Source organism: Nyctibius grandis, chromosome 6 (assembly GCF_013368605.1).
Source record: "Nyctibius grandis isolate bNycGra1 chromosome 6, bNycGra1.pri, whole genome shotgun sequence".
Classification (NCBI taxonomy): Eukaryota; Metazoa; Chordata; class Aves; order Nyctibiiformes; family Nyctibiidae; genus Nyctibius; species Nyctibius grandis.
This window is the reverse complement of record NC_090663.1, coordinates 122,598-138,902: the sequence shown is the minus strand read 5'-3', so window position 1 is coordinate 138,902 and position 16,305 is coordinate 122,598. Positions and strand designations below refer to the sequence as shown.

Genomic DNA, 16,305 nt, shown 5'->3' with positions numbered 1-16,305 from the left:
CCCCCCGCCCCGCCCCGCGCCCCGAGCCCTGGCCCCACCCGCCGGGGCCGCCCCTGCGCTGCGACGGGCGCGGCTCTGCGGGGGGAGCAGGCGGGGGGGGCCGCCCCTCCGCGCATCCCTCTGTGCCTCCGCGCATCCCTCCGCGCATCTCTCCATCCCACCGCGCATCTCTCCTCACGTCACTCTGTCCCTCCTTGCAATCCTCCTTGCATCCTTGCATCCCTCCATCTCTCCCCGCATCCCTCCGCGCATCACTCTGTCCCTCCTTGCATCCCCCCGTCCCTCTTTGCATCCCTCCATCCCTCCGCGCATCTCTCCGCGCACCCCTCCACACATCCCTCCATCCCTCCGCGCATCCCTCCATCCCTCCGCGCATCCCTCCATCTCTCCGCGCATCCCTCCGCGCCCCCCTCCGCCCCCCGTGCCCCCCTCCGCCCGCCCCACCCCGGCGGGGCCGCTCCGGCTCGGGCATGGCGGGGCAGCCGCGCTTCCTCTGCGGCGTGGTGGAAGGTAGGTCCGACCCCCGGGGCCGCGGCGGGGGCCGGTGCCCTGCCCGGGCGTTGCAGGGGCTGGCCCGGGCCACCCAGGGCGAGCAGGGGCCGGGAAGGGCCGCCGGGACCCGAGCCGAGCCCGGGCCCCCCGGTATTGGGGGCAGGGATCCGGGCCTCTGCACAGCACCCTATGTCTGCGCAGGGGACAGGACCAGCACCCCGCAGTGACGCTCGCCAGCCCTTTCCCAGAGCGCTGCTGCACCCCGCAGCCATTCCAGCAGAGCTGACACCCCCCTGCAGTGGGGCATGGGCACCCGCTACTCTTGGCTCCAGCACTCTGCAGTGTTTTTTTCTCTGCCCTGGGCACAGGGGCCCCTCCTGCCTCCCTGCCCGCACTGCGACGCTGCCTTGGCCATGCCCAGAGCTGGCCAGGAAGAGTCTGGTCTCTCATGGCAGCTCTGTGTGGCTCAGCCCTGTCCTTCTGCCCCCCCTTGCCCCCAACTCCCGTTTCTGCAGCACGGCACCGCTGAAGCTGGGCCAGGCCTGGCACCCACTAGGCAAAAGCATCTCCACTTTTCCTGGCAGCACAGTACCCCGCTGCAGCCCACTGTCACTGCCTTGCCTGGGAGGAAGCAAAAGCACCGTGCAAATAGACACAAAATAAATAGAAAATGCAGGGATGAGGAAGTTGATAGTAAGAAGATACCTGAGTCAGAAAGAATCATTGATCTAGGAAAGCTGACCTGGGAAAGAGAAGGACATTGGTGCTGCCAGCAGAGCCGCACCAGGAGGAGGAGGTCCCTAGAGAGGGAGGAAGGCAAGGTGTCCCTCACCCTGGTAGCCCAGGCCCTGGCAGAGAACGTCGGGTGTTGCTGCGGCGCGCAGGCTGCTGAGCAGGGTACAGTGTGGAGTGGCGTGTCCTACACAGAGCCCCCCTCCCTCCTGGCACCCCGGACATCGCTCGCAGCAGCCAGGGAGCACGGACAGGCTGACGCCTCTGGGTGACCTGCACCCAGGACAGAGGAGGGGCTGGGGAGCAGTTGGGTCCTAGGGACTGTCCTTCCCAATGCGTTCATCAGGACTTTGCTAACGGTTGTGAAGAAATTGCTGAGGGACATCCCAGATGGCCCCGAGTTCGGCAAGTGATGGTGTCGGTGGGTTACTGATGTGACCCGGGCTATGGGAGAGCCGAGGGGCACACACAGCATCACTTGTCAGTGCTCATCTGTCTTCAGAAAAGCAGAGCATCAACACTACTCCTTGGTGCAGCCACAGGTACAGACAGGGTTTTGCCGGTGCAATTTAAGCCATTTTACCGGGCAGAATACGCTAGGACGACACTTTCAGCAGAGCTGCTGCTGGCAAGGCACGTGTAGGGCTGAGTGCCGTACCTGCAAGGCTGTGCCAGTTCACAGCAGAGCGTGCGTGGGGCACTTGCAGGCAGGTGCTGTACAGGGACTCCTGGGACCTCACTGTGAGCTGAGCAGGAGTTCCTGTGAACTGGGAAATGGAAGATGTGTTTATCATGGAAATACTGTCCTTGGGTGACATGTTCGCTGGGATCCTTGGCCGCGTGCTTGGTGGAGGATGGCTAGCAAGGCGAAGAGACATTATTTCAAAGCCGATGGAACAACTGTGTAGCTGTCCAAGAAAATAGAAGATCCACCAGCAAAGACGATACTGTTCAGTGTGTGCTGTGTCACAACCCACCACGCCGTTGCCCAAGGCTGCTGTTGGGGGCTGCAGGGCGGGCTCCTGCCAAAGGGAGCAGGGCATTGGGATCCCCTCCCAGGCGGACCAGTTCTGGTGCGCTCAGGTGCTTTGGGGAAATGCAGGTGCTTTTCTGGGCACTGGTGGCCTCGTGCCAGACGCTGAGAGCCGGTCCTGTCTCCCAGACTAACGGCGTCACTGCGACCTGCCCTCGTGTGCCTCCCAGTTCAGTGAATGCATTCACTTCCCTGAATATCTGCTCCTCTCGGCTTTGTCTGCTAGAAAGTGCATTGGCTGATTTTAACGTTGCCCATGACGCAGAGTCCAGTGGAAACTAGGAAGCTGCCTCGATGGCTAATTGCCATCACTGTCCCAGACATAATGTATTTTCTGTGAGACTCCACATTGCAGCTGCCAGATCTTGCAGGCTTGAAGTGACTGAAGATCCTTCTCTTGCTAAATTTCAGGTCTGTGCTGGAACACTTACACGTTCCCCATAACCTGCTTTTTAAGAACCTGTCATATCTGCATCTCTCCCAACCCGTTTACCTGCCTGTTCTCCCATTGTCCCCAAGTGAACTGGCTTGCTTTCCACTGGGTATTCTTTCTCACTGGCTTTGCAGACAACTCTGCACTCCCAGGTCTTCCTCCATGCAGAAACAGGAAGGGCTCTTCCCTGAAAGCGGACCCAGCAGAGGAGCGGGTGCTGCGTGCCTGGCAGTGCCCCTGCTCACCGTGTCCAGCCACAGGCTGGTTCCCTGCAATGCAGAGCACAGGGCAGACTGCGGCCGCTGTGGTGCTGCAGCCTCAAGCTTGTGCCAGACCCGGGTGCCCGACAGCGACCTAAAGCCCACAAGCAGCAGAAGTGGAAACGTTAAGAAACACTTAGGAATTTGCTGACTCCAGATCTGTAGTTCCTGCATTCGGTTTTGTCGATGTGAACCTTCTGGAAGGGCAATGTCCTTGCAGGCAGCCTTGGTGCTCGCCGAGGAGTGTCTGTGTTAGCAGCCAGCTGGTCAGGGTGCTCCCTGGTGCGCTCGCCCTCTCTGGATTTCCCCTGAGAAAGCGTATGGGGGTGGTGGTTTCCAGCGGGGGACAGACAAGGTGTCTGTGGGGTGACTCGTGGAGTCACAGTCCCAGCACTCGTGGGCATCCCCGCAGGCTGATTGTGTGCCCCTGATCTGAACAGCTCGCCACGGGACAGGGGAGCTGCCCCACAGTCCTGCCCTGCTGCAACGCGCCCATGTGTTTGCAGGGTGTGGGGGAGAGCTGTGCCAGCGCAGTTCGGTGCAGTTTGAGTTGTGCAGTGATTAAAGACAGAGCGAGCAGCTTTTATAGCCTGTGCAGGAGTGATGTCGCTTTGCTTGACACAGCCTGATACTGCACAGACACAGAGAGATGCAGAGAGAGCTGGTCTCTGTAAAGAAGAAAATCCCCAGGCAGAAAACTCTAGGATGGATGTACAATAGCTCTGTGCTTGGGTGCACCCCAAAATCCTGCTGGAGTGCCTGATAGCCCAGCCAGCCCTCCGCTGTCTCCTCTAGGCTGGGCTTTTGCTGTGCAAATTCCCCATCCCAGGTTAAGCGCTACCTTGTGCGATTCTTCCCAGCTCCCTCTTGCTGGGAAGGATGGAGCCGCAGACATGACACCTACTTGCCGGAACACCGGTGCCCAGCAAGAGCACAGCGGGATAACGGACACCTGAGGACCCAGCGGTGAACAGCTGCTGGAGCTCTGGGTTTGAGAGCCACCACCCAGGGGCAGTATAGGGAGAGACTCTGGGTTGAGGCACTTACTGACAACTGCATTTGTTTGGTTTTTTTCCCCGTTACAGGTTTCTATGGCAGACCGTGGTCTATGGAGCAGAGGAAACTCCTCTTTCAATGGCAAGTACCCTGCATTTTCCTCTCTGGAGGTACGCGCCCGTGGCAGCGCAACCAGGTGGAAGCCAGAGTGCTGCGGGGGCAGGAGCGGCGAGGAAACCGTGCTGGAGGAGGGGCTCCCGGGGCTGGCGGGGGACTCCCGGGACTGGAGGGGGCTCCCAGGACTGGAGGGGGGCTCCGGGGGCTCCCGGGGGGCTCCCGGGGCTGGCGGTGCCGCCCTGCGCCGGCAGGTGGCGCCGCGACTCCGCACAGCCCAGCTGCGGCCAGATGTGAGCGGCGGGGGGGGCCGGGGCGGGTCGGGGCCCGGAGGGGCTGGGGCCGGGGGGGGCCGGGCAGAGCGCGGGGCTGTGCGGGGCTGGCAGCGCTCCGCGGCAGTGCGGGCCGGGCACGGGAGGCCGGACACGCGTGAGAGGGGCCGGGGGGTGCCCAGCGGCTGGCGGCCCCCCCGGGCACTGGCCTGGCAGGACGAGTGCCCGCGGCCTCGGCTCTGCACCGCGTGGGCCTGGGCAGCGCCATGTGGCACCAGCCCCCGCGGGTGCACTGGCCCCAGGACAGCCACAGTGTGCCCGCTGCCGCCCACAGCAAGGGGCCGGCTCGCCCCGCCTGGGGCCCCTGTTCTCATCTGCCAGCGCTGCTGGGCACGCACCATGGTCATGGGCTAGGCAGCGTGTTGGTCAGCGTGGGTGCTGCCCTGGCGATGACACAGGCAGCACGCTGGCACGGTGTGGAGAGCGTGCTGGGCACAGCGTGGGCAGTGCCCTGGCCACAGCATCGGCAGCGTGCTGGCCACAGCATCGGCAGGGTATTGGTGATGGCCGGGCAGGGGGCCAGAGGTGGCAGGGCCAGGTGCTGGCGATGGCACTGGCAGCCGTGCGCTGCGTGGGGAATGTGCTGGTTGTGCCATGAGAGTGCACGGGTGACAGTGACCTGGTGACAGTGCGGGCGGTCACAAGTGCAAGTAAGGACCCTAGTGCAGGGACCCGAGATGCGGATACAGAACGATGTAGCTTAGAAAATTTGGGGAAAACATGCAGGAAGGAAAACGAGAAGTGATGTTTTAAAGCATATTCGAATGAGAAGATCTCATGGTGGCCTTGCCTGGCACTGGGCTGGGACATGTGTTCACATGTCTGCACATGTGAGCAGTATGTTCGTCAGCGTTTTTCTTCTCTGGAGAGAAACAAGATGAGGCACTTGTATCCTGTGGTACATGAAGTGCTTCCCAGTCTGTTCATCGTGGGAAAATGTAAAACGTCATCTACTAAGGAGGATAAATAAAAATAAATGAATATATCAGATGGCTGTCGCACAGGAGTGCCAAAAGAGCTGTCTCGGGAGGTGTCTGCCCCATCCTGGTGGTTTCCAGCGATTCTTGGATTGCTGGGGAGATCCTGGAAGGGATTTGCAGCCTGATCTCCCAAAGCAGGCAGGCCCCGACCTCTCCCAGACCTGCTTCCCTTCAGCTCCGACTGCAGTGGAGCATCTGGAGAGCTGGCGAGTTTCCTCTCCCGTCTCACCCAAATGCACATCCCCATGAGTGTCCCCTGGACCCCACCATGTCCCCGACTGCCCGGTGTGGCTTTTCTCTCCTCCGGAGTGCTGGCAGGCTGAGGCTTTCCCCGGGGGAGAGGAGCAGACTGGGCTCCAAGACCCTGTTGTTGAAAAATGCAAGAGTGAAAAAGAGCTCTGGTGAGACCCAGCAGCTGCCAAAACCGTTGTAGAGTGACAGTTTCGAAGGTCCTGACGTGTTCAAGTGGTCAAGGCTCGATGTGGAATGGTGCAGCAGGCACACAGGGACTGCTGGTGGAGTCAGGCCAGCCTGCAGACAGGACAGGGGCTTTTCAAGGAGGCGATGTGGGGGGGTCTGCAGTGGTGAGGGCTCCCCAGGTACGTGTGGCTCCCAGGGGGGCACCCTGGGCTGGGTCCCCCAGGCCAGACCGTGCCTGGGAGGCGCACCCCGCTCCTGGACACAGAGCCTTGGGGAGCGGTGAGGTGCCAGGACTCCAGGGAGTCCCCGCTGGTCCTGCTCCATGGGGAACCCTCACATCCTGAGGGGCAGCGAGCTCGTACATACCTGCCTCATCCGGAGTCACTCCTGACAATGGGCAACCTCGCAGCCCATGTGTTTGGGCTGCGAACAGGTTTGGTTCTGGATTACACGGTTAGAAGCACAGCTGAAGAGAAAGGGAGAAGAAACCCCACCCCAAACATGCTTACACAAGATGACGCCAAGTTCTTCCCCGGGTCTCCGTGCAAGCCCTGAAAGAGCTGCTGCAGGGGTGGTTCGGCCTGATGGAGCCCCACAGCCTGGGGCTGGGGCCACCCACACCCTCGGGGGGCTGCAGGGAGCAGCAGACCCCTGAGCCACATCCTCTATCGCCCCAGCCCCATCCTCTGCCTCCCCCCTTCCTCCCTGAGGCTGCTCTGGCCGTTCACCCCTCTGCCATTCCTCGCTGGGGACATTGACCTTTTCATCATCACGGGGCACTGTCAAGTGGTTAAAACAGGCTGTTGAGGCGAAGCTGTTCCCTCATACCTGCTTTTCCTGCAGCAAGGTGCTCTCCCAGGAGGCCATGTCCCGGGGGGCTCCAGGAGAGAGCAGAGGCTGGGTGCTGCAGGGCACGGTGTGGCCGGGGGGAGGCTGCTGCGTGCCGAGGAGCTGCGGGTGCTGCGGGCTGGCACCCGCCCGGGTGCTCTTTGCAAAGAGCCTGTCCAGAGCCCCGGTGACGCCTTCCCTGTGCTGCGCAGGCTGGGGCACCGCGGGCTGAACTGCTACATGTACGCGCCCAAGGACGAGCTGAAGCACCGGCTGCTCTGGCGAGAGCCCTACGCAGAGCACGAGGCAGGTACGGGCTCTGCTGCACCCCAGCACGGGTGGGCTCCGGGTGTCCCGGGTCTGCCGGGGTGAGGCACAGTCTGCACCTCAGCCAGGGTCAGGCTGTCACCGCTGCTCCTGCCGGGAACCTGCTGGGGCAAGGAGACCCCCAGACCCTGCCCATCACGTGGGATCGCCCAGGATCCCACCCAGCGCGGGGAGCTCCCACGTGGGTCTCTGGCAATAGGCTCAAATATGCCAGAGCCCCCAGACCCTGGCAGAGAGTCCTCTGTGTCCCAAGGAACTGGAAACCATCTCCCCTGGGCCTCTCCAGATGCTCTCTCCTGCCTCCCGATGCCCTCAGCTCCTTCCTTTGGGGCCATGTGGTTCCCTCTCCCTCCCTCCCTCACCTCCCAGCACCCCCTCTTTGTCCCCAGCCCACATGCGGTCTCTCATCGAAGCTGCCCAAGAGCAGGGTGTGGAGTTCGTTTTCGCCGTCTCTGCGGGCCAGGACATGGTCTTTTCCAGTGCCGGGGATCGGCTCCTGCTGCAGCAAAAACTCAGGCAGGTACCGTGGGCTGTTCCTTCATCCCACCGCTCCGAGGCGAGGGGCACACGCTCTTCTGTGCGAGCCCCCTGCCCACCCCAAGGCTGGCGTGGGGCTGTGAACCACTCCTGCTGCAGGTGGGGTGGGTGGCGAGCGGTGGGACCAGGCTTTGGACCACCACGGCACAGACTCTGGTTTGAAAGGGCTCCTGGCCCACGGCACACCCGGCCGTGCCCAGGGCTGGGGGCACGGTGGGCCGTGGCCGCGGGGCTGGTGTGTGCCTGTGGAGCGGCTGGGCCCTGGGCACGGTGTCCGCTGGGCAGGCGTGGGGACGTGGTGGGGGCTGCCCTGGCCCCGTCCCTCCAGACCTCCGCTGTCCCGACGGGGCGCAAGCGGCAGGGGCTCGTCCAGGGCTCGCTGCCTCCTTTCTCTCTGCTGCCCAGGGACCCCCGCAGCCCGTGCCGTGCCCGCAGGTGGCTGCCATGGGGTGCCACTCCTTCGCGCTGCTCTTTGACGACATCGACCCCTGCATGTGCCAAGCTGACAGAGACGTCTTCCCCTCCCTGGCGCAGGCTCAGGCCTCTGTGGCCAACGAGGCGTACCGGGAGCTGGGCCAGCCCTCCGTCTTCCTCTTCTGCCCCACAGGTACTGCCTGCCCCGGGAGCCTGGTGCCTGCCCGGCCGCGGCCCCCACAGTAGCCCGGGGTGCCCTTCGGCTGCCTGCACACAGCACCCGTGTCTGCCCAGCGCTGGGCTCCCGGGCAGCCTCCGCTGCTCCCCCAGCCCCTCCTGCCCCCGTGGGAGCCCCGGGGATCTCAGGACTAGGGCAGGACCAGGCTGCAGACGGGCTGGCGCTTCAGCAGCCACACACACTGTTCCCTGCCCCATGGACCTCCCCAGCCCCTCTCCACTGACCCCAGGCAGCCGCCCCTCTCCTGGGCTCTCTGCCCTCGAGGGATGACCCGGGCTCTCTCCCCAGAGTACTGCGGCTCTCTGTGCTCTCCCAGTCCCAGCCAGTCCCGCTACCTGCTGACCCTCGGCCAGGAGCTGCTCCCGGGGATTGGCATCATCTGGACAGGTGAGCGCCTGGCCCGGCCTGGGGGGTGCAGCCCCAGGCAGTGGGTCGGGCTGAGGGTCTGCTCCTGGCTGGGAGGGGGGGGGGTGACTTGGAATCACAGAACCGTTTGGGTTGGGAAGGACCTTTAAGACCATCAAGCCCAATCCTTAACCCAGCACTGCCAAGGCCACCCCTGACCCATGGCCCTCAGCACCACATCTACACGGCTTTTAAATCCCCCCAGGGATGGGGACTCCACCACTGCCCTGGGCAGCCTGTGCCAGCGCTTGACAACCCTTTCCATGAAGACATTGTCCCTGATCTCCAACCTAAACCTCCCCTGGTGCAACTTGAGGCCGGTTCCTCTCGTCCTGTCGCTTGTTCCCTGGGAGAAGAGACCGACCCCCCCCTCGCTACACCCTCCTTTCAGGCAGTTGTAGAGAGCGAGAAGGTCTCCCCTCAGCCTCCTTTTCTCCAGGCTAAACCCCCCCCAGGTCCCTCAGCCGCTCCCCATCACACTTGTGCTCCAGACCCTTCCCCAGCACCGTTGCCCTTCTCTGGACTCGCTCCAGCACCTCAAGGTCTTTCCTGTAGCGAGGGGCCCAACACTGCACCCAGGATTCGAGGTGCGGCCTCACCAGTGCCGAGCACAGGGGGACGATCCCTGCCCTAGTCCTGCTGGCCACACTGGTGCTGGTACAAGCCAGGATGCTGGTGGCCTTCTTGGCCACCTGGGCACACAGCTGTCTAGGCAGACCACATCCACAGCACCACCTGACCTTCGTCGCCACGCTCAGTACCCAGACACGCGCGCGTCCCTGCTGTGAGCGTGGGGACGGACCGCGCTGCTGCTCCACACACCCGTGCCGTGATGCTCCAGGCCCAAAGGTGGTGTCGCAGGAGCTGTCGGCCGCGCTGCTGGAGGAGGTGGAGGGTGTCCTGCAGCGCCGACCCGTCATCTGGGACAACCTCTACGCCAACGACTACGACTGCAGACGTGTCTTCCTGGGCCCCTACACGGGACGTGCCCCTGGCCTCCTGCCCAGGCTCCGTGGGCTGCTCCTCAACCCCAACTGCGAGCTCCAGGCCAACTTCATCCCCGTACACACGCTGGGCAGCTGGTTCCAGAGCGAGCTGGGGAGCTGTGCCCACCCTGACCACGCAGGTACTGGTCCCCAGCACCCAGGCAGCGAGATCGTGCACCCAGGGCAGGGCCCCGGCCATCGCTGCCCGCCTTTGCCACGGCCCTGCAGGCTCTCCTGCACAGCAGCCAGGGTGAGGAGTGTCACCTGACTGGGCACCACCCGCCATCCCGGGGCATGGCAGCCATCCTGGGGGCATCTCCTGGGGCAGGGGGGGGGACTGCCCACCCTCGGGGTGGGATAGCTCCATCAGGCAGAGTGGGGCTGCCCAGGCTGATGAGCTCCGGTTCCTCAGGGACGGCGGCTGCGGCAGCCCAGGGGGACGGCCAGGGCCCGCGGGAGGGGAGCTACAGCCCCCAGGAGGCCTTGGAGCTGGCGCTGCGTGACTGGGTGGCCGAGATAAACCGACAGGCCTTGGAGCCAGGTGGGTGACGGACTCGCACCACGCAGCATCCCTCACCCCCGGGGTGCTGGCCTGGCTCTGCCGGGAGCTGGGTGGGTGCGGGAGCCCCGTGCCCGGCCCCTTGGGACGGCTGCTCTGGCTGGTGGGCAGGCGTGGGCATCCATCGCGCCATGCTGCCCTGCGGGTGCTCCTGCCCTCGCTGCGTCTCAGAGGGGATCTCCTGGGCCACGGTACGGCTCTGGAAGAGGGGCTTCTGCGGAGGCCAGAACTGCGGAGCACGGAGCGATGCGAAGCCCACGGCCCTGGCAGCTCCCTGGTCCCTGCAGCTCGGGGATGGAGCCTCCCTGCCCTGCGGGCAGCAGGTCCCATGCGGGTGCCAGAGGGGCTGCCCCCTCGCTTCCTTCTGCCAGGAGGAAGGACCCTGGGACGCCCCTGCATCAGCCTCAAGGGAGGAACGAAGCCGCAGCCCAGCACGGCGAGAGGAAGGGAGGCCATGCCCGACCCCCAGCCCCACAACTCTGCTCCTAGTGGGGCAGCCCAGCGTGGCCCTGAGCCCTGCAGCGTGGCACCAGGGGAGGGAAGGAGAAAGGTGACCTCGGAGCCCAGGAAGGGCAGTGGGAGCAGGACCTGTGCCGGCGGTCAGCAAAGCCCCGCAGGGGATGGGGACCAGCTCACGCCAGAGAGCAGAGCAAGCTGTGAGCTCTCCTCTGCTCTGCCCAGCGCGGAGGGGAGGGCCCCGTCCGGAGGGGCCCCGATGGCTACCAAGACCCTCCATGGCCCAGGCCCCGCCATGTCCAGCCCCACGGCACCGCTGACCCCGGCGGAGGCCACCGCCAGCCCCACAGCACCGCTGACCCCGGCGGAGGCCACCGCCAGCCCCACGGCACCGCTGACCCCGGCGGAGGCCACCGCCAGCCCCACGGCACCGCTGACCCCGGCGGAGGCCACCGCCAGCCCCACGGCACCGCTGACCCCGGCGGAGGCCACCGCCAGCCCCACGGCACCGCTGACCCCGGCGGAGGCCACCGCCAGCCCCACGGCACCGCTGACCCCGGCGGAGGCCACCGCCAGCCCCACGGCACCGCTGACCCCGGCGGAGGTGCGGATGCTGGTGGAGCTCTTCTACCTGCCCTACAATCACGGGCCACAGGCACAGCATCTCCTGGAGCACTTTCGGTGGCTCTTGGCAAACAGCCTCAGCGTGGGGGTCCCGGCCACAGCACCCGATGCCTGCAGGGTAAGGCTGGTCTGGGCGCTGCTGGGGGACAGTGCCCGTCCTGGCTGCGCTGATGCCCATTCGCTCGCAGGGCACGCAGTGGCGTGGCCGGGCCCGGTCCTTCCAGCTGCTCTGCGCCCAGACGTGCCGCCTGCACAGCCGCTTCGTCAGCGGCGCCGGGCGGGCGCTGCTCTACGACCTCCACCCCTACCTCTGGGACATCCGCAACGTGCTGCTGGCCGCCAGTGCCTTCGTCCTCTGGCTGGGTACGTGGCTGGCGCCAGCCCTGAGCCAGCCTCGGGGTCCCCGTGGTGTGTATTCGCACCCCGGCCACATCCAGCTGTGCTGAGGTGTGGGGTCCCTGGGCACAGCGGCACACCCGTGTGTCTCCGTTCAGCCCACACCCAGGGCTGAGCAATAACCAGTTCTATCAGCCAAGAGCCCTCCCCAGCTGAGAAAGGGAATTGGGGAAAGGAGGGAGACTCGTGGGCTGAAATTTAAACAGATTCCATAATATAAGCAAACCAACATCAATGCTAATACAAAAGACACAAAGTTCTACTTAGCTCAGAGTGGTGGCAAGTCGCTCCTGGGGTCACAGCTGCTGAGGAGGTGAGAAGGAAGCAGAGGAGAGCAGAGCCAAGGGCCCCCTCCCCAGCAGCTGCCCCATTTATAGTGCCCCTGAGGCCAATGTCACAGAATCACCTGTGGGCAGCCTGGGGCAGCTGCCCTGGGTTTAACTGCTCATGGCCTCGATCACCAGCCTCAGCTGGGCACAACCTGGGACAACATGCCACAGAAAAGGGACTCTATACACTTTATCCCCACCAACCCAGGCCCCCAGGGCATCTGAAGCTTGTCCTGTGGTGATCCACTGTTTCTCCCCCCTAAAGAGGTGGAGGTGTCTGGGATCCCCTCCCAGCGGTTTGGGGTCCCTGTGTCCGGCCGGGGGTGCCAGGGTCTCTCCTGGGAGCACACCTCCCCTTGACGCCTTCCCCACCACTGCCCTGTGCCCCGTGCTCACCTCCTCGCCTCCCTTGCAGATGGCCACCTCCTCTGCCACCCCGACCCCAAGGGCACCTGGGGAAGCTGCTTTGGCTGTAAGTACCCGTGCGGTGCTGGCCCACCCGCCCGGGCAGGGGGTCCCCGGCTGCTGCCCTCCGTCACCTCCAGCCCCACAGCAGCAGCCGGCACTTGCCGTTGGGCTGCCCTTTCCCCCGCGCTGCGGGAACGGCCACGGGGAGCCTGGCACCCTGCATGCCCGGACACACTGAGGCGGGATGGGAACAGCCACGGGGAGCCTGGCTTGTTCCCCCGCTGCAAGCCCTGCTGCGGAGGGTGTGCACGAGCTGGCTGCCCGAGCCCAGGCGAGGTCCTGCGTGGGGCTGCACGGCTGCGGGGGCACATCCTTGGAGCTGTGTGTGACCAGTGTGGTGGGGGCTGATCCCCCCCCGCCCAGCAGGTTTTTGTCCACCTCACACGTGTCTGTCTCCTGCTGCCTCCAGGGTGCCAGAGCATCGCTGCCCCGATCCTGCTGGGGGGGGACGCGGAGCCCTGGGTGCATCGTGGGGGCCTCTTTGGAGAACTGCAGGTGAGAGCGTGCCCGTACCTGCGGGGGCTGAAGGAGCCGCTGGGAAGCCGGGATCCGGCTGCTGCTCCTGCCCTGCCCTTGGGCTGCTGCGAGGGGGAAGGCAGAGCTGCCCCGGGCCTCTGTGCCTTGGCTGCCGCTCCTGGGGTAGGGGGTGCCCCAGAGTGACCCTCCTCCTGCTGCCTCCAGGGCAAGGTCTGGAGCCAGGACAGCTGCTCCCGGAGGGACTGTGTCTCTTCCAGGCGCTGCTGCCCGCGGGGAACAGCTGTGACCTCTTCCACCACCCGCCTCCGCCGCTCCCGTCCAGGCAGCTGTACCTCCTGCGCCCGCTGCTGCCCCCGGACAAGGTGAGAGCTGCAGCCCAGGGTGGCCCACGCTCGCCTTTGCATGGCCCGTGCTGTATGTGCGCTAACGAGAGATGGGCTCATCTGCTGCCGACCCCAAGGCTGAGCTCGCGGTGCAGGGGGATGCAGGTGGGAAGGGACCTCTGGGGCCCAGCCCCTGCTCGGAGCAGGCCAGACTGGGGCAGGTCACCCAGGCTGCGGCCAGCAGCGTGCCAGCCCCTGGGCTGGAGGGCAGGTGTTGTGGCCAGCAGCCTTGGCAGGGACCGTCACCTGCCCCCGGTGACAAGCACCCGGGCAGAGCCCCTCCTGGCAGCCAGCAGCAGGGGAGGGAGATGCGGCTCAGACGCGAGCGGCAGGCACAGCCACTGATAAACTGGCCCAGACTTGGGGTCACTGGGTTGTGAGGATGATCTCCAGAGCTCCCCAGCGCTGATCTCCAGTGGCGGCTGCGAGCAGATTCCGGGAGAGATCCAGAACAGGACAAGTCTGGATGGTGACCTCCTGCAGCCTTCACCAGCCCGCAGCTCTGGGCACGGCCTCAGCCTGTCGAGGTTCCCCTGCACATCAGCCCCTTCTCCAAACGCTCATCCAGGTCACGGGACGAGTCCCTGCTCAGAGGCAGCAGCCTCTGTCAGCCACGACCTGCTTGCTGCCAGCCCCCCTGCTCTGACACCCCTGCAGCTCCACGGGCCAGGAAGGAAAGGGACAATTCGGAGGTGGGTGGGCGCAGAAGTTGAACTGCTGCCAAAGCCAGCAGAGCCCTGGGCTCCCCACGCCGCACACCCTGCGCCTTCCACCTGCTGCCTCTCCTGGCTAACGGAGATGCCGATGCTGCCCGTAGAGCCGTCCCGGCCACCGCGGCACCGCGGTGACTGACCGTGGAGCTGCCAGCACGGGGGAGCGGTTACAGCATCCCACTGCAGCCGCCAGCAGTTCCCAGCGCAGGAGCTTGTGCTCGAGTGCCTGTTGCCAGGTTCCACCTGACCAGGCTGAACTTCAACGAGCCGAATGTCTGTGTCCGGTGAAACCTTGAGAGGAAAATCCAGCCGAGCAGCGCAGCCCACCTGGGAGCGGCGCTCGGATGAGCGCTGTCCTGCCTTGGTCAGCGCCCAGGGCAGCCTCCCCTCGGAGCAGCGATGCTTCTGTGGGGACGTCCTTTTCGCCGATCCTGTGAGCAGCAGTGAACGCAAATCTGACCAAGACGGGAAATTTTGAGCCGTCCCACTTGGCACATGCTCTGCGGAGACTTGAGGCTCAGCGTTGGTTCTGGTGCCGTTGTGGCTGCTCTGCGCAGGCTCCGTCGCGGGGCCGAGCAGTGTTTCCTCAGCAGCGGCTGTGCGGGGATCCAGGCCGGGATGGCAGATTGTCCCGGTGAAGCGTCGCTGTGCTCGGGGGCCTCGGAGGGTGCAGGGTGCATCGCCCGGCGCAGACGCCAGCGCCCGTGGGTGGCTGAAGCACGTCCCTTCATACCTTCCCCTGGCCAGGACGCGCTGGAGGCCACAGCCCTGCTCGCGGTCCCTCTTTGTGGTGGCGGCTGCTGGCACACCAGGCTGGGCAGGGGCTGCCGAGGGGCGGCACGGGGCAGGGACCGGGCACGGCAGAGCTGAGGGGATCTGGGTCTTCCAGGGAGAGCTGTACCGAATGTGCCGGGAGAGTTTGGACTGCGGCCCCAGAGTCGCAGAGATCCTCACAGCCCACCCCGACCTCCTCGGTGACAGGTGAGACGTAGCCCCCCCAGGGGTCCCTCTGGCCAGGCATGTGCCGAGCCCACGTGCCACGAGCCTCGCACCGCTGCGGGGACCAGATCTGCCCGCGCCACGGCTGGCGGTGCCTCACCTGCGGGAGGGGACAGCGAGGGCTGTCCCTGCGCTAACGTCCAGCTGGGTCGTGGGGATGGACCTGCTGCCAGCCCGGCGCCGGGGGGCTGAGGGGGGTCCTGCTGCGGGGGTCTCAAAGGGAAGGCCCGGTGGGCGCTGGGGTGCTGTCCTGCCGGGTGGGATGGGGGCTGGCTGGGCTGAGCAGCTCAGCCATGCTCCCACCCTGGCGGGCAGGCTGCTGGGCAGCTTCCTGAGCCTGAGCCCCGAGTACACCTTCGTGCTGGAGGACGAGGGCGGTCCGTGCGGCTACGCGGCCGGAGCGCTCTGTGCCAAAGGCTTCCTGCAGCGGCGAGACAGCAGCTGGCTGCCGGCCATGCAGCACAAGTACCCCCGAGGCCTGGGCGCAGGCGCCCCAGACGTGGGGCAGGTGAGGGGCACCCGGAGCGGAGGGGACCGGGTGCGGGGGGTGGAGGGGGGCCCCTCACTTGTGCTTGTCGCCCGCAGGAGGCCCTGGAGGAAGCGCTGCTCTTCTTCCACGCGGAGCCGCGGGCCGTGCCCCTGCCCGTGCTGCGGCGCTTCCCCTCCCTGGTGCAGCTGGGCACAGCCCCCCGTGTGCGGGACGCGGGGGCCAGCCGCAGCCTGGCGCTCTGCCTGCTGAGCGCGCTCAGGGCCAACGGTGAGGGCGACCTCCCCATGCTGGGGGACCGAGGGCCCCTCCATCCAGCACACCCCCGTCCGATTGCCCCTTTGCCCACCCCGGAGCTGGGGGCCGGCCCCGGCTGCACCCCACCTCTCAGCACGGGGCTGGGGCAAGGCCCCCCCCGGGGCTCCCGTCCCCCCTCTGACGCGGTCTGGCCCCAGCTCCCGTGCACCGTGCCTGCCCCTCGCACCAGGGCACATGCAGACCTGTGTCTCAGGGCATCGCACGGGCCCCCGGTGCCAATAGGCAGTGAGAGGCTGACCCCGTTGTGGAGGGGTCCCAGCCACTGCCCCCCGCCCCAGCGTCGCGTCCCTGCGCCCAGGGCCTCACCTCTCGCCTCCCTTCCAGGGTCGCGGGGAGTGTTTTGCCAGGTCGGTGCCACGGACCGGCTGCAGCTGAGCTTCTACAGCGAGCTGGGCTTCGTCGCCCTGCCGGTGGCCCAGGGCAGCTCCCCTGGCACTCAGCTCCTGGGACGGCTCCTGTGAGCAGCCGCGTTGGGTGCTGGCGCGGGAGGCAGCGCCGTGGGACGGGCTGGCTCCCCATCCCGCTCAGCATCAGCCCAGGGGAGCAGGAGCACAGGGGCGCCCTGAGCA

General features: G+C 65.8%; 1 protein-coding gene across 1 annotated transcript; it reads left to right on the top strand.

Moving 5' to 3' along the window:
• Positions 1-470: 470 nt before the first annotated feature.
• LOC137665116 (protein O-GlcNAcase-like) lies at positions 471-16,197 on the top strand. The gene is made up of 17 exons (XM_068403921.1): positions 471-510; positions 4,036-4,087; positions 6,833-6,930; positions 7,337-7,467; positions 7,920-8,091; positions 8,425-8,523; positions 9,383-9,667; positions 9,940-10,072; positions 10,465-11,284; positions 11,355-11,529; positions 12,307-12,363; positions 12,769-12,854; positions 13,094-13,198; positions 14,822-14,913; positions 15,247-15,439; positions 15,517-15,688; positions 16,061-16,197. The coding sequence occupies exons 1-17, from the start codon at positions 471-473 to the stop codon at positions 16,195-16,197; spliced, it is 2,847 nt and encodes a 948-aa protein (XP_068260022.1).
• The last annotated feature ends 108 nt before the right edge of the window (positions 16,198-16,305 follow it).